General features: G+C 40.6%; 1 protein-coding gene across 1 annotated transcript in view; it reads left to right on the top strand.

The window, feature by feature from the left end:
• PTPRB (protein tyrosine phosphatase receptor type B) overlaps positions 1–26,708 on the top strand; it is a gene marked incomplete at its 3' end in the record, with an annotated part of 114,212 nt that overhangs the window by 51,418 nt on the left and 36,086 nt on the right. The window contains exons 10-18 of the mRNA XM_079714194.1: positions 5,856–6,122; positions 10,059–10,322; positions 14,199–14,462; positions 14,994–15,257; positions 16,264–16,527; positions 18,683–18,952; positions 22,332–22,595; positions 24,399–24,662; positions 25,406–25,687. Of these exons, the coding sequence (XP_079570320.1) occupies positions 5,856–6,122; positions 10,059–10,322; positions 14,199–14,462; positions 14,994–15,257; positions 16,264–16,527; positions 18,683–18,952; positions 22,332–22,595; positions 24,399–24,662; positions 25,406–25,687 (2,403 nt within the window). The remainder of the gene's footprint in view (positions 1–5,855; positions 6,123–10,058; positions 10,323–14,198; positions 14,463–14,993; positions 15,258–16,263; positions 16,528–18,682; positions 18,953–22,331; positions 22,596–24,398; positions 24,663–25,405; positions 25,688–26,708) is intronic.

Genomic DNA, 26,708 nt, shown 5'->3' with positions numbered 1-26,708 from the left:
TTTTTTTTTTTTTTTTTGTGGTACGCGGGCCTCTCACTGTTGTGGCCTCTCCCGTTGCGGAGCACAGGCTCCGGATGCACAGGCTCAGCAGCCATGGCTCACGGGCCCAGCCGCTCCGCGGCATATGGGATCCTCCCAGACCGGGGCACGAACCCGTATCCCCTGCATCGGCAGGTGGACTCTCAACCACTGCGCCACCAGGGAGGCCCCACATTTTCTTTATCCATTCGTCTGTTGATGGGCACTTGGGTTGCTTCCATATCTTGGCTATTGTAAATAGTGCTGCTATGAATATTGGGGTGCATGTATCTTTTCAAATTAGTGTTTTCATTTTTTCCAGATATATACCCAGGAGTGGAATTACTGGATCATATAGGAGTTCTATTTTTAGTTTTTTGAGGAACCTCCATACTGTTTTCCATAGTGGCTGCACCAATTCACATTCCCACCAACAGTGCATGAGGGTTCCCTTTTCTTCCCATCCTCCCGATATTTGTTATCTGTAGACTTTTTGATGATAGCCATTCTGACAGCTGTGAGGTGATAGCTCATTGTGGTTTTGATTTGCATTTCTCTAATAACTAAAAATGTTGAGAATCTTTTCATGTGCCTGTTAGCCCCCTGTATGTCTTCTTTGGAAAAAATTCAGGTATTCTGCCCATTTTTTAATTGGGTTGTTTGTTTTTTTATACTGAGTTATATGAGCTGTTTATATATTTTGGATATTAACCCCTTGTCAGTCATACCGTTTGCAAATATCTTTTCCCATTCTATAGGTTTGTCTTTTTGTCAATTATTTCCCTAGCTGTGCAAAAGCTTTTAAGTTTAATTAGGTCTCATTTGTTTATTTTTGCTTTTATTTCTTTTGCATTAGGAGACAAATCCAAAAACAATATTGCTACGATTTATGCCAAAGAGTGTTCTGCCTATGTTCTCTTCTAGGAGCTTTATGATTTCCACTCTTACATTTGGGTCTTTAATCAATTTTGAATTCATTTTTGTATACGGTGTGAGGAAATGTTCTAATCTCATTGTTGTACATGTAGCTGTCCAGTTTTCCCAGCACCACTTGCTGAAAAGACTGTCTTTTCTGCAATGTGTATTCTTGCCTCCTTTGCCATAGATTAAATAACCATAGGTGTGTGGGTTTATTTCTGGGCTCTCTATCCTGTTCCATTGATCTATGTGTCTGTTTTTGTGTCAGTATCGTACTGTTTTGATTACGGTAGCTTTGTAGTATCATCTGAAGTCTGGGCATATGATAGTTCCAACTTTGTTCTTTTTTCTCAAGATTACTTTGACAATTCATGGTCTTTTGTGATTCCATGTGAATTTTAGGATTATTTGTTCTAGTTCTGTGAAAAATGACATGGGTATTTTGATAAGGCTTGAATTAAATCTATAGATTACTTTGGGTAGTATGACCATTTTAACAATATTAATTCTTCCAATCCAAGAGCATGGAATGTCTTTCCATTTCTTTGTATCGTCTTCAGTTTACTTCATCAATGTTTTTATAGTTTTCAGAGTTTATACTTCACCTCCTTGGTTAAGTTTATTCCTAAATATTTTATCCTTTTTGATTTGTGGTTATCATGGGATTCACATATGCTGACCTACAATTATATCTACTTGTTTTAAACTGGTAGTCATTTAAGTTCAAACACATTCTAAAAGACCTACATTTTTTACTCTCCTCCCCCACATTTTGTGGTTTTGATGACATATTTTGCATCTTCTGCTTATCCCTTAACTGTATAGTGTTATTATAGTTGTTTTTACAATTTTTTGTCTTTTAACATATGTACTGGCTTACTTAAGTAGTTGATCCTCCATCATTATTATATATTTGCCTTTCCTAGTGAGATTTTTCCCTTTTGTTTAGATTCTTACTTCTTTTCTATTTAGAGAAGACATTTCTTTTAGGGTAGATTTAGTATTGATGAACTCTTAGTTTTTACTTGTCTGAGAAGTTCTTTATCTCTACTTCTATTCTAAATGATAATCTTGCTGGGTGGAGTATCCTAGGTTGCAGGTTTTTCCCTTTCAGCACTTGAATATATCATGCCACTCCCTTCTTGCCTGGAATATCTCTGCAGAGAAATCAGCTGATAGCCTTATGGGGATTCCCTTGTATATGACTCTTTGTTTTTCTCTTGTTGCCTTTAGAATTCTCTCTTTAGCTTTTGCCATTTTAATTATGATATGTGGTGTGGCTCTACTTGGGTTTGTCTTGTTTGGGACCCCCTGCACTTCCTGAACCTGGATATCTGTTTCCTTCTTCAAGTTAGGGACGTTTTCAGCCATAATTTCATCAAATACATTTTCAGTCCTCTTCTCTCTCTCTTCTCCTCTGGGATCCCTATAATGCAAATGTTGGTACACTTAATCCCAGAGATCTCCTAAATTGCTTTCATTTTTAAAATTTGTTTTTCTTTTTGCTGTTCTGATTGGATGATTTACATTATTCTATCTTCCAGATCACTTATGTACCACTTAGTCTGCTCTTCATTCCTTCTAGTATGTTTTTTTTAGTTCAGCTATTGAGTTATTCATTTCTGATTGGATCTTTTTTATATCTTCTGGTTCCTTGTTAAAATGTTCACTGTTTAGACAAATTCTTTTCCCTAATTCAGTTAACATTTTTATTACCAATGTTTTTAATTCTTTACCTGGTAAATTGTTTATTTCTGTTTCATTATTTATTTTTTTAGGGGTTTTTTTTTTGCTCTCTCAATTAAGAGTAGTTCCTCTGCTTTTTCATTTTGCTTAACTATCTCTGCCTCTATGAATTTAGGTGAAACAGTTACCTATTGTTGTCTTAAAGGGGTGTTCTTATGTGGGAACATCCCTATACAGGCTGTGTTCGCCCAGTGTCTTCGGTGCGAGAGCTGGATTTGACATGAATGCAAGTTAAATCTTTCTTCAGGGTGTTGTTTTAGGGTGATAGCTGGCAGCTGTCACCTTGGTAGAGGTTGGGCTGGAGGTGGAGGGGCTAGAGCTGGTGCCAGGTGTGAGGTGGGACTTCCTCTCTGTTCAGTGGCCATCATTGCCCTGTCAGGGGTGGGGTCTAATCCCAAGTTGCTGGGTAGAAACCCTGAGGATCAGGCTTGAGCTGACTTTGTTCACTTTAAGTGTGTGTTTTTCCCTCTCCCAGCACCAGGACCTTTACCCCAGAGGAGGGGAGTGCTGAAGCAAGTGGGGCCTGTGTGCAGACAGAGTTCCAATGCGCTGCCCGTGTAGGTGTCTATGGCTCCACTCAGATGCAGCCTCTGGTGCAGGTCCCCTTTGTCTCTCCCAGCTGATCACTACTACCTGCATCCACTGCCCCCACCCTGTCGTGGAAATGCTCCACAGGGCAGGCGGGACCCATGTGAGCTCTACATGTATCCAGAGGTTAGCTGTGGTGGAGTGGCCACCCCGTCAGAGACCTGGGCAGCCTGAGGCACTGCTTGAGTAAGCACCAAGTATAGGCGTGCTGCTCCAGCCCGGGGTGGAGCTGCTCCGGGTCACCTCTGGGTCCCACAGTCAAGTTTCTTCCCCAGCCGTGGCTGCCCCAGATCCAGTGCCACATTGTGACATGAAGTGAGTGGGGTCGGAATGTTTGCTTGGCTTGGGCTGGTATGTGTGCCAGGTGGTCATGGGAAACTCGGCAGCCACTAGAGCAGACCTTTCTCTGCTCTGCCTTGGGGGTTAGCCAGCATGTGTGTACCCCTCATGCGTGGAGTCCAGACTTCCCCAGCTCTTCTCTTTGTCCCAGTAGTTCTCCAACCAGCTAAGGGGGCTTGTCTCCTCATGTAGGACACCAGGACTGAGATGCCCAAACTTGGTTTAACCTGCTCACTCCCCAGGTTGAGTGTCCACCAATATCATCTCCCTTGTCCTCTGAGTCCCCTCTGAGGGGCACAGGTCCTGACCCAATCACTTCTGTTCCCTCCTACCCTATACATGTGTATCTTTCTTACAGTCTTGGTTGTACAAGAGTCTTTTTGCCAGTTTCCCATTAGTTTTCAGTGATAATTACTCCACATGTAGATGTATTTTTGGTGACAGGGAGGTCAGCTCCCTGTCCTCTTACTCCACTATCTTGATCTCCTCCCCTGGCTCATCTTTTCATTAATTTATTAGTATATCTTGCAGAACATAAGTTTTTAATTTTGATGTCAATTTACCAGTTTTTTTCTTTCATGAATCATGCTTTTGGTGTCATACCTAAGAAACCTTTGTCTAACACAAGGTCACCAAAATTTTCTCCTAGAAGTTTCATAGTTTTAGGTGGTAAATTTAGGTGTATAATCAATTTTGAGTTAATTTTTGTATATGTGTGAGATATGGGGCAAAGTTTATTTCTTTGCTTATGCACATGTAATAATTCCAGTCCTATTTGTTGAAAAGACTCTCCTTTCTCCACTGAATTGCCCTTGCATCTCTATAAAAAAAAAAATCAATCAACGGTATATGTGTTGGGTCTATTTCTGGACCTTCAAGTCTGTTCCATCAGTCTATGTGTCTACTTTTTTGCCAGTATCACACTGTCTTCATTGCTGTAGCTTTCTAGAAGTTTTGAAATCAGATGATGTTAGTCCTCCAACTTTATTCTTCTTTTTCAAAACTGTTTTGGCATATTAATTCCTTTGCTTTCCATATGAAATTTAGAATTGGAATTGAATCTTTTGATCCATGTACAGTAATGTATTTTAATAAGTATGTTTGTACCTAAATCCAAAAGTCAGTGACTTCTGAGAGGGGTTGTGCAAGGTTCCACTCCCTTTGATTATCATAATTCTGGGAAGAGGCACAAAGGAGATGTATGTTGATCAAGTGCCAACTTCAAGATCTGTGTAAAAGATTTGTCAATGGACAGGTTAAAAATCACAGTAGTTGTTAATTAGGTAAAGGGCACAGGCTCATAGGTGAGACAAATCAGGCTTTGGACGCCAGAATGACAATTTGTTAGCACTGTTGTATAGGCTAAGTTACTTACATTATGATCCTTGGTTTCCTCCTCTGTAAAGGGAATTTAAAAAATCAACTCTATAGAGTTTTGAATGAGTATCCAATAATATAACATCTATAAAGCATAGAGTCCATAACTGGCACATAACAGGCAATCAGTTGTTATCATTTTCATTATCATTATTATTATTATATAATACTATATCATATAGTATTGTAGCATTTTCATGTATAAGAATAGTCCTCTTGAGAATGTGCCAATAAAGAATTACCAGTCTACTAGACTGCAATCTAATCATCAGGTTAAAGAGATTTCCCAATACCACCCCATAACAACCATTAGCTCCAGTAGATCATGTGGCTTTGAGTTCTCATGGAGTAGAGACAGATAAAATAACATTAAGTAAGCAATCTTCAAAAATAGCGCCTTTTATGTACCTGCCAATCCCATACTCCTAATTTATCCCTCCCTCTCCTTCCCCTTTGGTAACCATAAGTTTGCTTTCTATGTCTGTGAGTCTGTTTCTGTTGGTAAATAAGTTCGTTTGTATTATTTTTTAGAATTCACATATAAGCAATATCATATAATAAAAACAATAGCAGCCTTTTATTATTTAAAATGTAAAAATCAAGACTACCTAATAGGCATGCATCATCTTATCCTTGGATCTGAAATAATTTTGATTTCCCGTATAAGCAGCTTTTTCAGAATGGTAGAGTCTCTGTAGGGGAATAGTTCTCCATATTTCACAGGAAATAAAGCTGAGTGTCTATATCAAAAAAATATATATATTTTTTAGCATTTTCAAGACTGTCTCCATTTTTTACTCATTTTTGTTACACTTCCTTAGGGTGACGAAGTGTCATCTGTTTTTTCTTCCCTGTCTACTCTGTTTTAGTGCCTGCCCAAGTGACTGGCTTGCATGTGGCCAACCAAGGGACAACAAGCAGTCTATTCACTAACTGGACCCAAGCACTGGGAGACATAGACTTCTACCAAGTCTTACTGATCCATGAAAACGTGGTCATCAAAAATGAAAGTGTCTCCAGTGAGACCAGCAGATACAGCTTCCACTCCCTCAAGTCGGGCAGCCTCTACTCCATGGTGGTAACCACAGTAAGCGGAGGAATCTCTTCCCGACAAGTGGTGATGGAGGGAAGGACAGGTAAGAAGAGTGTCTGTGACCTACGGCGATCTGAGCACATGGAACCTCCAGGGTATATCCTAGGTGTTTTAAAACATCCTAAAGACAGACCCAACTCTGATCTTCCTAAAAGCCAATTTTCAATGCTATCCAGACAGTACATGTTGATCTCCCAGGAATGGAAATTGGGTGATGGGTGAGAGTAGGAGAGAATGAATTCTAAATTTTCTAAAATCTCCAATACGTGTCAGAACTCCTAGAAAACCCTTTGCAATGACATGATAGTCATCTGTTACCTAAGCTTATTCCTTCATCTAGCTGATTTTCTTTGAAATATTTATGTCTGATTAAGGTAAACAAGTCATGAACTTTTTTTAAAAAGTATCTTCCATTATCTTTCATATTCTTGGTTTCAAGACACAGAAAAAAAAGATGATCTCCAACTTCTATGGTCAAAAGTTAAGCTAGGGCTTCCCTGTTGGTGCAGTGGTTGAGAGTTTGCCTGCCGATGCAGGGGACACGGGTTCATGCCCCGGTCCGGGAAGATCCCGCATGCCGCGGAGCGGCTGGGCCCATGAGCCATGGCCGCTGGGCCTGCGCATCCGCAGCCTGTGCTCCGCAACGGGAGAGGCCACGACAGTGAGAGGCCCACATACCGCAAAAAAAAAAAAGTTAAGCTAATAAAATTACCCAATCCCATATATTTTCACAAGCAACATTAAACGGTGCTTAATACCGTATGCCACCTAAACAATGTTCCTTGACCTTAAAGAGCTCATAGTCAAATAGGGCAGAGAGCTAAGTAATCAAATAAATGTCATATGGTCATATGTGTCAGGCAGAGGTGCAGCACCAAAGAAGGGAATATAATTTTCTACACAACACAAAGAAAGAACATAAACAAACAATATAAAATGTATGTTCCAGTTTCTTAGAAAGATATACAATTAAATAAATCCAATAGAAGCTTTAATAATTATTAGTGAATTCAGGTCAGTGACTTTGCCTGTTTAATTTCATATGATTATGTTAAGTTGGATGTCAGTCTCCTCCCACTATATTTCCAATGCTCAGATTCTGAGTATCAGCGTGAGGTATCCATAGATATATCCTTTTCTAAAATCATGAATCTCACCTGCTTAATGAACCCAAGGACCATTAACTTCATTAACTCTCCCAAAAGAGCAAATAAGTCATTGAAAAAATATCTCATAGTCTAGGTAGAAATTTACTGATGTCTGCCCATTTCTGTCATTCTGTGGCAACTGACACTGTTGCCTGTGTTCTTCCTGATACCTTCCTTCTTCTCTTTTAATGGTTCTTGGCACCGTCCATCAATGTAGCATAATTGGGGGTGAGGGACTGAAAAGCTTAGTTGGGGAATCAAGAGGTCTAGATTCTGGTCCTAGCTCTGCCATTCACTTATCTATCTAAGCCTTCATTTTCTCTTCCATCCCCAATAAGTCACCCTAACACAGGGTATCAGAGTGGGGAAGGAGAAATAACAAGTTTAGGAGAGGAGTTGAAAAGGATCTTGCATCCATTTCCCAGTGAGTTGCAGTTGTATTAGATTAGGCTGACTTATTTCCTGCTTATACAAATGTACAATGTGGGTGTTCCTGAGTAGACAACTCTATTGGTTGGTTCTTCTCTAAGCAATAATTAAGGAACCCAGGCTCCTACCATCTGTGGTTCTTCCTTCCTCTAGGTTCTCAGAGGTCTCTCCATTTCTTCAGAGAATGGAGGTTATGGGGAGGAGGAAGACTACTAAAGCTGGAAGGAAGTAAACACATCACTTCCACCTACATTCCATTAACGGGAACACAGTTGTATGACTACACCTAACTGCAGGGGTGGCTGGGAAATACAGTCTAGCTGTGTGTCCAAGAGGAAAAGGAAATGGTTTTGTGAGCAAGTAGTCAGATGCCGCCACACAGGTTAATTCCCATCTTAAAATACCACAAGGGCTGTCCAGCGTATGGTGCTATACTAAAATAGTTTGATATCTGAGATCACTTGATAAGTGGGACTTGTAATTATTTTTATACCTATATTTTAATGGCAACAGAGGTATCAATATTTGACCATTATATAACAGAAGTATGCAAAAATGAGACAAGAAATTCTTTGAAGAATGATAATAAAGTCTTAAGGAGAGGACAAGATATGAATAGATATAAACATCAGTTATTTTATTCAAACACATTGAGTGCAGACATTATCATGAAAAAAAGAGAAAAATGGGATATTACTATAGAAACACAATAACTAGAGGTTTTGAAAGGTGCCTCAATTAGTAAATTCTGTACATGGTAGATTGTAAAAAAATTCAATGGCTAAAACCTACATAATCATTACCATCTACTCAAATTACTGAAGTATTAGTCAACATTGAAATAATTCACTTATATTTCCACAGAGTTGAAACATATATATAAACCCTTCCAGCTTAGATAAGGTGGCAAAATATTTAAAATTGAAGATACCAGATGTGCTTAACAAATCTAATTCTAACCTGAGAAAATGCTCATTCTAAAGAAAAAAAATAAATATTATATCTTTTTTTTAAACATGAATTTATATTTTTGGTGAAACTTTTAATAATTATATCTTTCTAATAAAATGTTGATAGTTGCAAATATTCCCAGCAGTTTTAAAAAACAAGAATAGTTATTCTGAGAACAACCAAGGGATATACAGATGGTTAGATGGATGAAAGAAGGAAAGGGGAAAAAAAAGGAAGGAAGGCATCAATACATAAATAGTATGGCTAAAAGTTCAATGTTATATCTGGGATATGTCCATGTGCATGGAACAGCATTAGCAGAATTATTTAGTAGAGTGCTGTTTATAATTTTAGTGATGGATAAGTGCTTGTAAATGCACAGAAGACTTTGGGGATTAAACCACAAAGTCAGAGCATATTAGATGAGAAAGATTCTCAGAGGTCATCTAGCCAAATCCTGTCCATTATATGTGATGTACGGATATTGACAATTATATGAAAATATATAGCGGAAGTCAGTCAACCAATGATGAAAACAGTAGTGCAGTTCATATATACTATATATTTTATTCTTATATTCACTACTGACAGTACTATTTGTCATACATTTATTTCTAATACATGGAACAACTATTATTCAATACCATGATTATTAATTTGCAGACTGTACTTGTAGGCAGGGAACTCTTTACAGTCATCCACATCTTTTCCATTTTTGTATACTCGGAAAATAGTTGGTTCTTAGTAAATGCTTGTGACGCTAAAACCCCAACTGAGAGAAGCACATAATTATGGTGGACATCAGAAAGGCCATTATTGCCACAGCATGTCTTTCTGCCCTCAAGTCCGGTCTCCAGACTTATTGCTTCTAGGATAGGCATTTAGGTTTATTTCTCACCACTAGAGGGCAGGAAATGCTTTGTGAAGGGAAATGCAACCCCTTCACCTGTGTAAATGACTAGACACCCCAGGAATAAATAAATTAATCACAAGAAGGTCGAAGCTATCCCAATGCCTAAGACTTTTAGAAAAGCTATTGCACTCTTCACCTTTCCCCTCAAAAACCTTTCTATATTGATGGGTTTGGTTCAAGCTCTTTCATTTAGATAGTTAATGTCTGTTCCCTTTCCTACATAGGGGACTTCCTGACATGTTCACATAAAAAAACCTCCACTTAAAACACTTTACAAACAACCACACCATAAAAATGCAGTAGCAGCATCCTTGTATTTATGAGGCATCCAAAAGACTTCCTTGGATTTTTATCTTGGTTAATCTAATGATGTAAGAACTCTCAGCTTCCAGAAGCTACAGTGAAATCGTCACCCTTCCTTGACCTCATAGGTAATCAGATCTCCTGAGTCCACACTGTTTTTGCCCACCGCAATAGATGACTCCGACTTTTGACTGTGCCTTTCTTTTAAAATATTCTCCCCCTTGTTAAATCCCAGTCCCTTCCAGTGTGAGTGGAGTAAGGGTGAACAACTCTGGTCGCAATGACTACCTCAGCATATCCTGGCTGCCGGCTCCTGGAGACGTGGATAGCTACGTGGTGACACTCTCCCACGATGGCAGGGTGGTTCAGTCCCTCGTGATTGCCAAGTCTGTCAGTGAATGTTCCTTCAGCTCCCTCACCCCGGGCCGCCTCTACAATGTGACCATAACGACGAGGAGTGGCAAATATGAAAATCACTCCTTCGGCCAAGAGCGGACAGGTGAGGATCTCAGGAGGTTCAGGCCCTATGAGAGCCAGCCGGCTATGTGGTTCAGGGCATCACAGTTCTGCAGCAATTCTGTAATGGGGGGATTAAAGACCATTGAGATCACAACATTATTATAGAGTCTTCATATTTTCACCCAAGAAGTTCCTTATGTGAGCAGATGTTACCTTTAAAGTAAGATGAACACCATTTTCGTGGCTAGAATTCATAGTATATTCAAATATAGTAACAGGTATTTCTGTTTAGGGCTGCTAGACCCTGGCTCTATGGATGTTCACTACTTTAATCCTTATAAAGTACTTATTGAGGTAGTTGTTATTATACCCATTTTACAGATTCTGATAAGATGCTGAACCAAGGTTCAGGATAACTTGTCCAACTGTTTAACTTGTGAAACAGCCAGTGCACTTCAGATCCTGGATTTAAACCCAGTTCTGAATGACTCCAGAACCTACAAAACTCTCTGTCCTGAAATCCTTCCTGAAATGTCTGTTCGTCAAGACCACTGTTCATCCTTTTACACACAAGGTGAAAATGTGAACCTTTATAATTCTGGGACTAAGAGCAAAATCTTAGCAAAGGCTTTGAAGGCCTGGTCTTCGATGTGCTGGAAACTAAGTTTAGACAACTACCGTTTTCCCAATATACTTATGCTTCCTGGGGTTTACATCTGAGATTTCTGCTTAAAGTGAGATTAATATTTTATCAAATCTTTCCTGCTGAGCTATGGTTTGATATTTGCATTTTAAAATGTCAGTTTTGGGCTTCCCTGGTGGCGCGGTGGTTGGGAGTCCGCCTGCCGATGCAGGGGACGCGGGTTCGTGCCCCGGTCCGGGAGGATCCCACGTGCCGCGGAGCGGCTGGGCCCGTGAGCCATGGCCGCTGGGCCTGCGCGTCCGGAGCCTGTGCTCCGCAACGGGAGAGGCCGCAGCAGTGAGAGGCCCGCGAAAATGTCAGTTTTTTCATGAGAATCTGGGACAACTGACATCATCCAATACCCCAGCACAGGGTCTGGAGCCTAGTAGGCTCCAGAGCCATTCATTGAGTAATGAATGTTTGGTAAATGAATAATCAGAAATCACCTAGATCAGGGGTTTTCACCCAGTGCTGCGTGGGTAGACTTTAGGAAAGTAGTAACCCCCAAACTGTCCGTGAACTTGTTAGGGATAGGGCAGGTATGTGCATTTCTTTGGAAAGAGAGTGAATGGCTTTTATCAGATTCTCATAGTTTCTGTGACCTCAGAAAGTTAAGAACCACTAATTTACATTGTTACAGCATGCTAGCATTGAAAGTGTCCTTAGAATGATCTAATCCCATCTCATTTGAGATAAAGTCCCAGAGAGGAATCTGTGGCTTCTCCAAGGTCACACGGCTGAGCAGTAGCCAAGCCCCTACCGCGCTCCAAGGCTGTTTCCACTATGTCATGCTCTCCCTGAAAACACTAGTCAGGGATATAAAGAGATAGTCCCTACCCTCAAATTATTACGTATGCCGATAAGCACAATACTGACTGAGATCTGATTTCTATTTACAAAGCAGCCTTATGTCAGTGTCTTCTGTTGATTAATTTGGAGCCTAAAAATTGCCAGAAATTAAAGGATATGTCATCCAACCACTAGCCCCTTGCTTCCCCTTGGTGTCAGTTCATGAATGTTTCCTATTCACATGACCTTCATATTGCAAGGCCTTGTGCTAGGATTGATTTTAAATGCAAGAAAAGTGATCCTTTATTCAAAGAACCCTTTTGATGCTTTACCAACATGAACTTGGATTTGGCCCATGACCAATCAAGATAAACCACTGCCCCTGACAAGTCAGTTTAACTGGAGAGTCGTGTCTGAGTTGTTGCCATGTTGATTTTGGCTGATTGTCTCAATGCCTTCTACATTTCGGGTGAAAGTGTCAATATTTCTAATTCTGTATCACATCATCTCACCATACAGCAAGGCAAGTCCCACAAATTACCCCCAGTTCCACCTGGAGCGCCCCTTACTGACTTAGCATGGTATTCAGCCTGGTTTTTCTTCCTGCTTTGTCTTCAGTAAATTGCCTGGATTGCTGACCTTTCTTAGCCCATACTTACAGTGTCACTTCAGAATTTCTTCTGTACAAGTCTGTGATGACTAAATTCTAGCAACACTCTGATTGGTCCCAGATAAATATCTTGAAAAAAAGCACACCTGCCCTTGCTCCATATCTGTGGTGAGATATATTCCAGTACAAAAACCAGCACACATAAGCCAACAAAGGATAGTAATGCAACTTGTAGGTGTTAAGAAGCTTCATGAAAAATGTAGCTTAGATACCAAAATATTGAAATTTCTGGGTCATTTCATGCTTTGGAAGAAAGTGGAAGAGAAAACTTGGACATAGGCATGGCATGTGGTCAGAGCAGAAATCCCTTAACATAAACCAAACATAGACAGAGGCTACACGATCCAGAGAACATGCTAGTATTAAGATAGAAATTTAGGGCCCTGAATCTGATTGAGTTCATATTCTTTTCAATGCTCCTTCTCATTAATATTTATAAGATCCAGTTATAGCCAAATAGTAACGAATCTAGTGCCTACTTTTGAATTAAAATACAGCCCCAAATGAAAAAATAGAATATCCTTAATATCATGCTCAAAATACAGAATTGCCTTATTTTACAGTGTTCCGGTTAACAAGCACTGATTGATTGATTGATCAATTGAGAAAAAACCAATGGGTGCACAGATTTGTTTGTTCATTTATTTATATGTTTATGGGGAATGTCAGGTGCACAAAGTTGGATTAATCATAATTCTTGGTTCAGGATCCTATGCATCAGTTGCCACTTTGCCACTGCAATTTGTTTTTATGGCATTTAATTAAATTTAGACATTTAGTTAATAATTTTTAGTAATTTAATATGTACTTGAGAAACCACTACCCAAAATAAAAGCTAGGGACTTGATAATAATCTGTATCAGATCATGTATTTCACACCTCATTGGTCCATCCCAAAGTAACCATCATGTTGACTCTTATTTTTCTCTCTTGCCTTCCATCCTGCAGTTTTATTATTTATGTAATCCTAAAATTATATTTTTAAAATTTTAGTTGTTTTAATACAAAAAAGGTATTTTTTATGCAGTATGTAATCTTTGGGGACTAAGATTTTTCACTTAGTATTATCTTGATAAGATTCATCCATATTTTGTGTTTTGATATTAAGGGCAAAATTCATATTTTTGTGTTTTGAGTTAAGAAAAATTGTGACTGCTGTATAGTATTTCACTGTGTTTATATACCACTTCATTCATCCAATCTCCTGTAGATGGTCATCCTCTCTCACACTTGGTTTTATCAAGTTTTTAAATTTTGCCAACCAAATGGATGTAAAATGGTATTGTGCCATGGCCCTGACTTGCATTTCCTTGGTCACCAATGATGTTGAACATCTTTTCACGTATTAGTTACCATATGTGTTTCCTCATCTTCCGTTTTTCTTTTGGATTGTTTATACTCTTCTTGGTAACTTAGTATCATATCTTGAGTCACCAGGTATGCTGGAATTATTAATATCACTGCCATCATTCATATTAATCATCAGTTTTTATGTTTAATGCTCCATTTTGTACATGACACTTTGTGTAGGCTAACAACAGGATTAGAATTAATTCATCAGGTCTGTGAAAAGATCCATTTAATCAGTCCAAACTGATTAAACTGATAACAATCTTTCCCCTCCAGAAATTTGTGATCTGAAGTCTAAGATTTTTCTTTTAAATGCACACAGTAAAAATCTACTCACTTTCCTTTATCGTCTCATGTTGTCATCTGTGATCAATTGCTCCCTCAGAACCATTAAATCTCTAGCTGTCTTCTGTTCTCTTTTGCAGTGCCTGACAAGGTCCAGGGAGTCAGTATCAGCAACTCAGCCAGGAGCGACTATTTAAAGGTATCCTGGGTACATGCCACTGGAGACTTTGATCACTATGAAGTCACCATTAAAAACAAAAACAACTTCATTCAAACGAAAAGCATTCCCAAGTCTGAAAACGAGTGTATATTTGTTAAGCTAGTCCCTGGACGGTTGTACAGTGTCACTGTTACTACAAAAAGTGGACAATATGAAGCCAGTGAACAAGGGAATGGAAGAACAAGTAAGTGGAAAGATTGCAAAATTTGGTAGTTGGTTGGGACTTGAAGGTCATCGAGTAAATAATTTATCTGAACCTTGAATTTTCTCTGCTTACTGATCAGTAAATTACATTCCCAGTTAGTCTCAGTTGGAGCTAATGTCGTTCAGCCAAGCCATGGCCTATAATTACAGAATATTTATTGGCAGATAAAAGCAAGCATAGTGGGGGAGCAGGAACACCAAACTTCTCATTTTTCTTCCCTGTCCTGCTGCATTGTGGCATTTAAAGTTCTAGATGTCTTGTTTTATCCTATGATTGAGATCAAAACTCATTTTACAATTATATTCTACCAATACTTAGCATATAAGATTTATGCCAGGAAAAAATTACAATTTTAATAGTTGCTTCCAATTTTTCTTGTTTAATTATGCATGAAGTAGCTGAAGTGGTTTATTTGGGAAAGGGAGATGTTTGCCAGTTCTGTGAATGTGATTCATAAATTATTGTGTAGTAAACTCTGATCAGTCACTTTCCTGAAATGTCTTCTCATAGTCCCAGAGGCTGTTAAGGATCTCACATTGCGGAACAGGAGCACTGAGGACCTTCAGGTGACATGGACACGAGCTGATGGGGACGTCGACCAGTATGAGATCCAACTGCTCTTCAACGATATGAAAGTATTTCCTCCTTTTCACCTTGTCAATACCGCAACTGAGTATCGATTCACCTCCCTCACACCAGGGCGCCAGTATAAAATTCTTGTCTTGACGATCAGTGGAGATGTACAGCAGTCAGCCTTCATTGAGGGCTTCACAGGTAATTGGAAATCTGGCTCTAGAACCTGACTAGATAGTGTGGTGTATTTAGCATGTTGGGTAGCCAGGCGTTTTGGTTGAGGATTTAAAGGGCTAAGGGGTTGGGGGGTGGCAAGAAGGGAGAAGGTTATCTTGATAATGACAATAATGTTGTCCAAGCTGGTTTAACAAAACTAAAGTATGAAGTAGGGGGAGAAAAAAAAGCTTTCTGGGGCTTCCCTGGTGGCGCAGTGGTTGAGAGTCCGCCTGACGATGCAGGGGACACAGGTTCGTGCCCCGGTCTGGGAGGATCCCACATGCCGTGGAGCGGCTGGGCCCGTGAGCCATGGCCGCTGAGCCTGCGCGTCCGGAGCCTGTGCTCCGCAACGGGAGAGGCCGCAACAGTGAGAGGCCCGCGTACCGCAAAAAAAAAAAAAGCTTTCTGAAAAATAACATTGAATTGATATGAATAGCTGTTGCCTGTGAGGTTTACAGATTAAGTATAAATAACCTGATTGGTTGGTTGGATATTCCTTCTTTGGAACTCTATTAGGAGTGTTGCTATAATAGTTAACATTTATTAAGAGTTTACTGTGAACTAGACACACAGCCAAGTATTTTATATGTACATTTTGTTCAGTCCTAACAATTTCGTGGGCTGGTCGCTATTATTATCATTGCTCTTTGTCGGATAAGGAAACTGAAACTTACAGGGGTTAAGCAGTTGGCCGATAGTCCCACAACTAGTAAATGAGAAAACCAAGACTTGGACCAAGTCAATCTAATTAGCGCCCACTATATAACTGGCATTCTTCATTTCCACTCACTGGCCTTGATGTCCCTCTAAACTTCCCCCATCAACTTCAGTTCAAGCAGAAAAGTTAGAGAAAAATGATAGATTGATACCAATTTTTTTCACATGTATTTTTTCAGTAGATGCTAAAAGGTAGGAAGCACGAAACTTTTAGTTGAAAATTTCCACAGTTCATTCTCTAAGTGATGCTTTTTAAATTTATTTTCTTTTTTAGTTCCTAGTGTTGTCAAAAATATTCACGTTTCTCCCAACGGGGTGACAGATAGCCTGACGGTGAACTGGACTCCAGGTGGGGGGGACGTGGATTCCTACACGGTGTCAGTGTTCAGGCAGAATCAAAAGGTTGAGTCTCAGACCGTCCCCAAGCTTGTCTCTGAGCACACGTTCCACAGGCTGGAGGCTGGGGAGCAGTACCGGATCGTGATCGCCTCTGTCAGCGGGTCCCAGAAGAACCAGGTAGATGCGCTCGGGCGGACAGGTAAGCGTCCCCCTGGAGAAGGGCCAAATAGTTCTCCATAATGGGACCATGGATGGGCTTGGCCACTCACAAATGGAAAATACCCGAATTCAAAACCACTAAGTTCGTACAATTCAATGTGGTTTCAAGAGCCTTTCTCATATTTTTTTTCCTTGCATTTTTGTTTCTGAATAGAGCGATTCAAAAACAAATGAAAGGTAATTAGAAACGAAATCATGCGAATAGATTTTTATACTTGCTAAGGGATATAATAGCTGATTCTCTAACTCTGGGTGTTTCAAAATTTTACCCCTTTCTCAAAATTCTTTAAAGAAAAACACACCTATGCCATCTACTTCATTTGTGATGAATTAATAATGTATCTGTTTATTTATATTAATATCACTATTCACATAGTACTTTCAAAACAAAAATAAGCTATCAGCACCACTATAAATGCCAGGTATTTAAAATGATCTTTAGCCATACTACAAGGTAGAGATCATTATCTTCAATTTATAGATGAGGAAAGTAAGGCTTAGAAAGTTTATAAAACATTGTCAAGGATACATGTAATAAGACCTAGAGCTATAACTCAAATCTAGGTCTATCTGGCTCCAAGCGTCATGCTCTCTCTACTGTGATACAATATGTACTAGATGTCTTCCATTCTCATGACCACTTATTTAGTTGTGGGGCATGGGCCTCTGTACTGTGTCCTTCTCTGTCTCTATTTCATATACGTATATCTCCAACTATATGTCAAGCATTATGTTAGAAAATGAGAATTCAGCAGCAAGATAGGGCCCCTGACCAAAGAAGCTTACAATATAGTGGAGTCAGGTAAAAGGCAACTAAAGTATAGGACGATAAGTGCTAAAATAAAAGTAATGTCAGGATACTATAGGAGCAAACAAAAAGAGTCAGGGAAGGCTTCCAGGAGGAGGTAACATTTTAAAAGACACTAAGAAATTATCCTGGTGAAGTATGTGTTGATCTGGTTCCAGCAGAAAAGCAAAGGCCTGGACGGAAGAGAAAGCATGACACATTTGCGGAGCTATACACTACTTATGCTAGAATAACGATGTGAGCCACGTGGCCAAGTAGATAGATGGACCTAATTTCGAAGGGCCTTGTATGCCTTGTTAAAGTGTTTAGAATTGTGGATAGCGATTAAAGGGCTTTCAGCATAGCATGCTGTGAGAATCTGCCAGACACTGTCTACAGTTAGAAACAGTGGGAAGTGAGGAAGCAAGAGACTTGCAGTACTGTGGGTGAGAGATGATAGTGTTCTAGGCTAGTGAGGAAGAGGAGAGACATGGAAAGACCCAAGAGATGTAAGATTTAGGAGACAGGAATGACAAGACTCATGTTTGATTATGTAGAAAGGTGAGTGTGACAAGTTTCTGACTTGGATCAAGAGTTGGACCAAGACTTGGACCAACAAAGGGCAATAAGGAGGTGGTGGGAGGGAGACGAGCAGTTCAGTCTGGGCATCTTGAGGGTTGGGGGAGCGTCTGTGGAACATCCAGAGAGGGATATCATTTACAAAAATAGATGAGAGATCTGAACTGAGAGTTTAAATTTGGGAGTCATCACCACATGGCTCACAATTCAAACCATGGGAGTGGATGAGATCTCTTAAGGATATTATGTAGAATGAGAAAAAATATAAGCTTAAGACATAAAATATTATTAACAAATAATACTATCTGGCCTTTCACATCAGGAGCTGTAGTACAAACACTGTTATATGCTACTGCTTAGGTCAAGGCTTAAAGCTTTGACTTGAGTTAATCTTGGGAATGAAAGTCTAAACAAGCAACACCATTCAGTCATCCAAACTGCATTCATTGAATGTAAATTTGTTCAGCATTCTTCCACTTTCTAGATACATCGATATGCATCACTCTGCATATTTATCAGTGTCACTTCCACTAATTTTTCTACTTGTTTGACTTCAAGATCCCATCTAAATCAGAGAAAAAAAAAATAGAGAATCTAAGCAGTTATACAGATAATTCAGGCCAAGAAATACTTTCTCCTAAGGGCACATGAAAAGTGTCAATGATGCAACCATGAGGCATCATCTTCCATCTGCAGTTGATTTAGGGAAGTTTTTCTCAATTGGTTACTTAACCCTAAGTGATGGAACTGGCCTCTCTTTTCTTTGCAGTCCCAGCGTCTGTCCAGGGAATAACTGCAGACAATGCATACAGTAGTCACTCCTTAATAGTAAGTTGGCAAAAAGCTGTTGGCGTGGCAGAAAGATATGATATCCTGCTTCTAAGTGAAAATGGGATCCTCCTAAGTAACACATCAGAGGCAGCCACGACTAAGCAGCACAAATTTGAAGACCTAACACCAGGAAAGAAATACAAGATACAGATCCTAACCGTCAGTGGAGGCCTCTTTAGCAAGGAAGCCCAAACTGAAGGCCGGACAGGTAATTCGCACAGCTTGTTGTTTCGTACAACACCTCCCTGTCTGCTATTCCTTAAGAACTGTAGGGCCAAAGGGATGAAGCAACACTGGGAGATGATATATATTTCTTGACACAGCAGGGACATTCACCGTGATTTGCCACTTCCGCCAGTCGGCCTACTCACACAGCTTTCAGCCCACCACACTCCAATTCAGATTTTGCATCAAAACTGGCTCTATTCATTTCTTATTTTTGCTGTAATAAATTGCCACAAACTTTGCAACTTCAAACAACACAGATTTATTATCTTATAGTTCTGGAGATCAGAATCTGAAAATAGGTTTTATGGGGCTAAAATCAAGGTGTAAGTTCAAAAAAGGACTGTGTTTCTTCTAGAGACCTCGTGGGGAGAATCCATTCCTCACCCTTTTCAGCTTCTAGAGGCCACTCACGTTCCTTCCAGCAATGGCCTCACTCCAACCTCTGTGTCTGTCACCATATCGCCTTCTCTGCTCTCTTGCCTCCCTCTTCCATCTTTTAAGGACTCTTGTGATCACATTGGTCACCGCTAAGACAATCCAGGATAATCTCAAGATCCTGAACTTAACCACATCTGCAAAGTCCCTTTTGTCACATAAGGTAACATATTCACAGGTTCCGGGGATTAGGACATGGACATCTTTGGGGGCCATTATTCAGACAGCACCACTGGTCTAACTGATTATTTATTTATTAAGCACCTAGGTCTGAAAGGGGTTTGATGTCGATAGGGACATAAAGATAAATTAGGCATGCTTTTTGCCCTGGAAGAAGTGACTGACAATTGGGGGAGACAGACACATGGACAAATAATGACAATGCATTGTGATAAGGGTTGTTTGTGAGAGAGGAATGTCCAGCATCAAGGAGAGCATGGAGTCAGGTGGAATTGGGAAGTCTTCTTGAAAGTGACCTTTCAGTACTGTCATGAAGGATGAAGCAATTCTCTACGTGGAGAAAAGCTAGAAGGACACCCAGTGCAGACAGATGACCACGTGCCAAGACAGGGAGGTGTGAGAAGGAGCAGTGAGATTTTGCGGTGGCCGAAGTGTGTGTTACACGGTGGAGACATGAGGCTGGAAAGGCAGGTTCGGGCCAGATTAGATAGTGCCTGGCGTGCCTTCCTCAGGAATTTATTTTTCATCTTATAAAATAAATAAAAAGAGACAATAAAAGTTTTGCAGCCAGAGAGTGAATGTTCTGTAATAAAAATCTGTACTTTAAAAAAAAAAAAGGTAAATCAGATGGCAATGGGGGATAGATTGAATGGAGAAGAGACCAAAGGTGGGGAGACAGGCTCATAAATGAACTTGTATACCAGGCACTGTCCTAAATGCTGGATACACAGAAATGAATAAAACAGCCCTCATGATCATGAAGCCTATATTCTAGTAGGGGAGAAAGGCAATGAATAAAATAAAGAAGTAAAAAATGTAGTATGTTAAATGGTAATAAATACTGAGGAGAAAATTAAAGCAGGAAGTGGGTTAGCAAGTGCTAGACGCTTACAATTTTAGATAGTACAGTCCTGAAAGGTTTTGTTGAGAAGGTGACATATGAGTAAAAGTCTGAAAGAAGTGAGAAAGAGGACCATGTAGATATCTGGGGAAGAGCATCCCAAAGCGGAGCAAACAGCAAGGCAAAGAACCTGAGGTGAGAGCGTTGGAGAAGCAGTAATGAGGCCACTATTGGTAGAGCACAGTGAGTGACGACAAAGTGAGGGGAGGTGGTCAGAGAGGTAACTGGGGTCCTAAGGTGATGGCAGTCATAGAAACGATAAGGGTCCAAAGCAAAACTAATGCAGGGGCCCTGATGAAGAATAGCAGATATAGTCAAGAAATAGTCCTGCATTAGATAGGATGGCACTTGGTGGCTGAGTAGAGTATAAAATGAGGAACAGAAGAAAGATTCTATAGTTTCTACCTGGTAGAAGATGATTCTATTAACTGAGATAAGAGAAGCAGGAGGAGAGAGTGTCAAGGAAAAAGATAGAGGGCTCAGTTCTGAACTGAGTTTGTGATGTCTGAATGACTTGCAGAGAGAGGTGATCAATAGGTTATTGATAATAGGGGTCCTGAGCTCAGAAAAGTGAGCTGGAGATAAAGATTTGGACAAAAATTCTAGTTAAATCCATGTTTTAGTCTGTTCAGGATGCTATAACAAGAATACCATAAACTGGGTGGCTTAAACAACAAACATTTATTTCTCACAGTTCTGGAGGCTGGAAGTTCAAGGTCAAGGCTCCAGCAGATTTGGTGTCTGGTGAGGGCCCATTTTCTGGATCACAGCGAGCATCTTCTCACTGTGTCCTCACATGGTGGGAAGGATGAGAGCCCTCTGGGGTCTCTTTTATAAGGCACTGATCCCACTCATGAGGTCTCCACCCTCATGGCCTAATCATCTTCCATTCGCTACCCCCTGAAACCATCATTTTTGGCCCTTAGGTTTCAACATGAATTTCCGGGGGGGTCGGGGTGGAGACACAAACATGCAGGCCATAACGAGCCATAAAGTGAATGAGACTGACTGTTTCGCTAATATAATAGAATATGAAGGAGACAAAGGGTGAAACCATGGGAAATACCAACTTTTAAGGATCTGGCATAAGGAAAGGGGAAAAGCAAAAGAGCCTGAGAAAGTGTTTGGAGAAAAGAACCCAGGAGAGAGGAGACAGATGTCCTGTTCTATTTCCACTGGCATCTTAAGACTTCCATGGTATCAGGCAGCCTCTGTGCCAACAGTTTGGAAGCAGGTCATTTCTGGTGGCACTTGATCACCTTGCCAGCAGGTAGCATGGAAGGCCAAAAGGGTTCCAAAATCCTAATGTAAACCTTTTTTAAAAAATGGTTTTGGCTTTTCCTCTTCCTTCTCTTTCCCATGTCTCTGAATCGAGTTTTCTCTTTCTGCCTGATTTTCCCTTTCTTTCATACCTCGTCTCTCCTTCCCACTGCCCTTCCCTGCAATGGTCATTTCTTAGCTCTCAGAGGGCACTCAGAGATAGATTGCTGATCTCTGATCTAGTTCCTAGTATTGGAAAAACATTTATCACACAGGTCAGACTAACATTTATTTTACATGCAAAAAATGTCTTTAAAGATAGTTTTCCATTAGTGGGGTTTTTTTTGTTGTTGTTGTTCTCTTGTGGTTTTGCTTTTTAACATTAACAGCTCCAGCCTCGCTAATTTAAAATATTCAGATTTCTTTGCTCTGGGGTCTCCATGTAGTCAATATTCTTAAAGGCAGGGACGGTGTGTTTTGAGCTGCTTGATGGAGTGTGGCCATCTAGACGCCAACCCCGGGCTGGGTCAGGGTTGACTGTACCGAAACTCAGTCTCATTCTCTTGCTCCTCAACCTTTCTAGTCCCAGCAGCTGTCACCAACCTGAGGATCACAGAGAATGCCACCAGACACCTGTCCTTCAGCTGGACCCCCTCAGAGGGGGAGCTCAAATGGTACAACATCTTTCTGTACAACCCCGATCGAACTCTTCAGGAGCGAGCTCAAGTTGGCCCGCAAGTCCAGAGCTTCTCTTTCCAGAACTTGCTACAAGGTCGAATGTACAAAATGGTGATTGTAACTCACAGTGGGGAGCTGTCTAATGAGTCTTCCATATTCGGTAGAACAGGTAAGACCTGAACCCAAGCTGTAATGAATAGCAGGGAAATTGTCACAGTACTCACTGGCTTTTCCTTGATTTGTCCTTAATTTCTTGTTCTACCCAGGGTGTAGCTTTATATGAAATTTGTGACCTTTATATGAAATTTTTGACACTAAATCAGACCTTTGATTATATATCAGAATAGTTTTTGCACTGGTTTTTGCTTTGTTTCCTACATGTGCTTACCTCATAGAGTTTAGTGAAAAAAAAATGAATCTGGCTCCTCTATTTGCCAGCAAACCGCTACACGAGGGTTATAACCCATTGGGGCTCAATTCAAGCTGTGCCTTTCAGCTTTCTACAGGAAATAGATGGTCCAAAGAAGAGCAGCTACAAATGGGGCCAACAAGCAAAGACTGATGTGAATCAGAAACACAGCACTAGATGAAGTGAACACAAGAGTTCCAGGAAAATGAGAGAGAGAAACATCTCTGGGTTTTGCAAATAAGAAACTGAATCTACTCTTTCTCCATAATTTGAGTCCATTATCTCATTTTTTCTATTCAATTTTTATTCTTTTAAAAAATATTTATTTATTTGACCACGCCGGGTCTTAGTTGCAGCATGTGAACTCTTGAGTTGAAGCATGCATGTGAAATCTAGTCCCCTGACCAGGGATGGAACCCTGGCCCCCTGCATTGGGAGCGTTGAGCCTTAGCCACTGGACCACCAGGGAAGTCCCCAATTTTTATTCTTAATTGACAGTTGTTTTTGAGTGCTCTTGTGTGCCAGGCACTGGGCTTACTGTTGCACTAGGAGAGTAGACAAGGCTCACAGGGCCCCTGACCTCACAGGGCTTTACAGTAGCAGAGAGGAGGAGGCGGCGGGATGGCAGATTTTAAAGGGTGATGATTTTGGAACCCCTTAAATCCTCTGAAGGAAATAAACATTATGTTGTGACACAGCGTGACTCGGCAGGACAAGACTTAGAGACCACTTTAGACAGAGAAGGCTTTTCAGCTGAGACCCGAAGGTGAGAGGAGCCATGGGAAGATCTCATTTTAGTCACTCAACAGGAGTTCTCAGCTTGTCTTCTAAGGGAATGAAAAAGAGCAGTGGATAAGCCATGAGTGGAATTTCCTAGATGTTACCATCTTCAGGGCCATCTGCCCTCGGCACATCTTCCCTTATCTGCTCATTAATGTTTAAAATTCCTCCAACAAGGGACAACAGTCTTCACTCTCCAAAGAATCATGAAGCTTACATACCCACGGGACAGGTGCCAGCCTGACTAATTTATACTATGGTAGAAATGACTGTTAACACTTCACTTCCCAAGTGACGTTCCATCAGTATAGATTTTGGGGGAAGAAAGGGCTGAGAGAGAGAACTGAGAACCTAAGAGAGGATGGAGAGGAAGTAAAGAGGCCCAGAGAGGGATGTTATGGGATGGTGGCCCAAGTGAGATGGGCCAGACTGGAAGGAGCAGGATCATTTTATGAACAACTTTCAGGGCTTTTTATATCCTAAGTTATGAACTATTTGACCAGTCTTAGTCATTTCTGAAGATTTCACTTTATATGTTTATCAGAGGACATGTAGCGAGCATACAGAAGCCACCATCTCTTGTGCTTTGTTTTATTTTAATTTGTGCCAGGTCTCTAGACCACATGCCCCTAAACGCAAGTGACCTGAAGTAGAAGCAAGATCTGACTCTACAATAAGCACTACTCACCCGTACACCCAACATAGCTCATGTTTTCACCTGTGGGCCAAAATGCCTTTGTTTCTATCTGTCTTGTTTTTAGTAAAGGTTGTTCCTCTCTTAAGTCCCAGCCTCTGTGAGTAACCTCAAGGGATCCAATCGAAACATGACAGACAGTCTCTGGTTCAGCTGGAGTCCAGCCTCTGGGGACTTCGACTTTTATGAGCTGATTCTTTATAACCCCAATGGCACAAAGAAGGAAAACTGGAAAGACAAGAACCTGATGGAGTGGCGTTTCCATGGCCTCGTTCCTGGAAGGAAATACACGCTGTGTGTGATAACTCATAGTGGAGATCTCAGCAACAAGGTCACGGGGGAGAGCAGAACAGGTAAGAAGCCCAGTTGCCAATGGCCAAGTGTTGGTGGGAAGTAGCTTCCACAGGCATGTTTTAATTACAGTCTTATTAATAAGAAATAAAATCGGTAATGATGTACCATGTGCTAGCTCCTGAACTTGGGAAGGCTCTGTGATAGAATGGATAAAGGAGACAGACTTTGAGTGAAAAGATCTAGGTCCTTGGCTTAGCTCTACCACTTACCTATGTGAAGCTGGGCAAGTCACCGAGCATCTCTAAGCCTCAGCTTTCTTATCTGTAAAATGGGGATAATCATATACATCATCATTGTGTTACTATGATCAGTGCTTTCTAAATTTTCTTATTTCTTGGGCACACACAGATAACATTGATATCTGTGTGCCACCCTGGGGTCAATGAACAAGGCTCTCTGCAATTGGATGTAACTGTCTGTGGACTCTAGCCTTCACATCCCCAAATCTGATGGAATAAATATCTTCTCATACTTATAATCCATTCAGGGCACACTCATGCTCCATAGCACCCTGGTAAAAAAGCTCTGGTTATAAAAATTAAAGAAAATGTACATAAAACACTTGAGGACAGTGTCTTACACGTAGTAAACACTGTAAATGGAAGCTCTTATTATTATGTTATCATATTACCTCTTCCTATGAAGTATGTTAAATATATGTCTGATGTCGCTCAGCTATCTTATTTATATATGTTATGGCATAGAAGTGATTACATGATTTTTTACTTTCTCATACATACAGCCCCAAGTCCTCCCAGTCTTATGTCATTTGCTGATGTTGCAAACACATCGTTGGCCATCACCTGGAAAGGGCCACCGGACTGGACAGACTACGATGACTTTGAGCTGCAGTGGTTCCCCAGAGATGCCGTCACAGTCTTCAACCCCTACAGCAACAGAAAATCAGAAGGACGCATCGTGTATGGTCTTCGTCCAGGGAGATCTTATCAATTCAGTGTCAAGACTGTCAGTGGTGATTCCTGGAAAACCTACAGCAAACCAATTTTTGGATCTGTGAGGACAAGTATGACATGTCTTGATTCTCAGATGAAGTGGGGAGGAAGTATGTGTTGCAACATCTTATTCCAATGAGGCTTGGTTTAAATCCACATTTTTACCTGAAATCGGTTAGATTTGAATTCAGACAGAAGTTCTATATAGATTTGTTCATTTATTCAACTTTAACAACAAGAAATAATCTCTGCCCTCATGGAGCTTACAGTTGAGTGGGAGGTACTATCATTAAAAAGACATTTTGGGTGTGATGAAGGAAGTATTTGGCACTAGAGAAACACAGGGTGAAGGCATCTGACCCAATAAAAGGGAGCTTCCTAGAAGAAGAAACATCCAAATCAAAACCCAGGGAAGAGTAAGACTCACCGGGTGGAGATGCAGAAAGAAGTAAAGAATGTTCCAGGTAGAGAGAATAAAAGATTCCAAAACCAGGCAGGAGGCAGGAATAGAAAGGAGTTTAGTTGGCCAGAGGATAAAAGGTGAGGATTAGGAGAATCAGGTCATAAAATGTGTTGTGAGCCATGGTGATGATTTTGAACCTCAGTCCATTGGAGCCACTGAAGGATTTTCAGCCGAGATATAATCAAATTTGCATTTTAGAAAGTCACTATAGGGGTGGAACAGATAACAGATTGAAAGGGGCAAACTAGAAACAGAGGGACTGGTTAGGACATATTGCTGTAAATTCTAAAGATGAAAATACTTCAACAATAAAGTACATATCGGTTTCTTCCCCAAGGCATTTTGAGATAAATACCACAGACCTCAAAGAAACAGAAGTTTTTGGTATAGGAACCTCAATCCAAATATTTGTTTATTTGTTTGTTTGTTTGTTTTGTTTTGTTTTTTTGTGGTACGCGGGCCTCTCACTGTTGCGGCCTCTCCCGTTGCGGAGCACAGGCTCCGGACGCACAGGCTCAGCGGCCATGGCTCACGGGCCCAGCCGCTCCACGGCATGTGGGATCTTCCCAGACCGGGGCACGAACCCATGTCCCCTGCATCGGCAGGCAGACTCTCAACCACTGCGCCAC

The sequence above is a fragment of the Hyperoodon ampullatus genome, assembly GCF_949752795.1.
Source record: "Hyperoodon ampullatus genome assembly, chromosome: 11".
Taxonomy (NCBI): domain Eukaryota; kingdom Metazoa; phylum Chordata; class Mammalia; order Artiodactyla; family Ziphiidae; genus Hyperoodon; species Hyperoodon ampullatus.
Note: the sequence above shows the minus strand (reverse complement) of the source record. Positions and strands in the feature narration are given on the sequence as shown.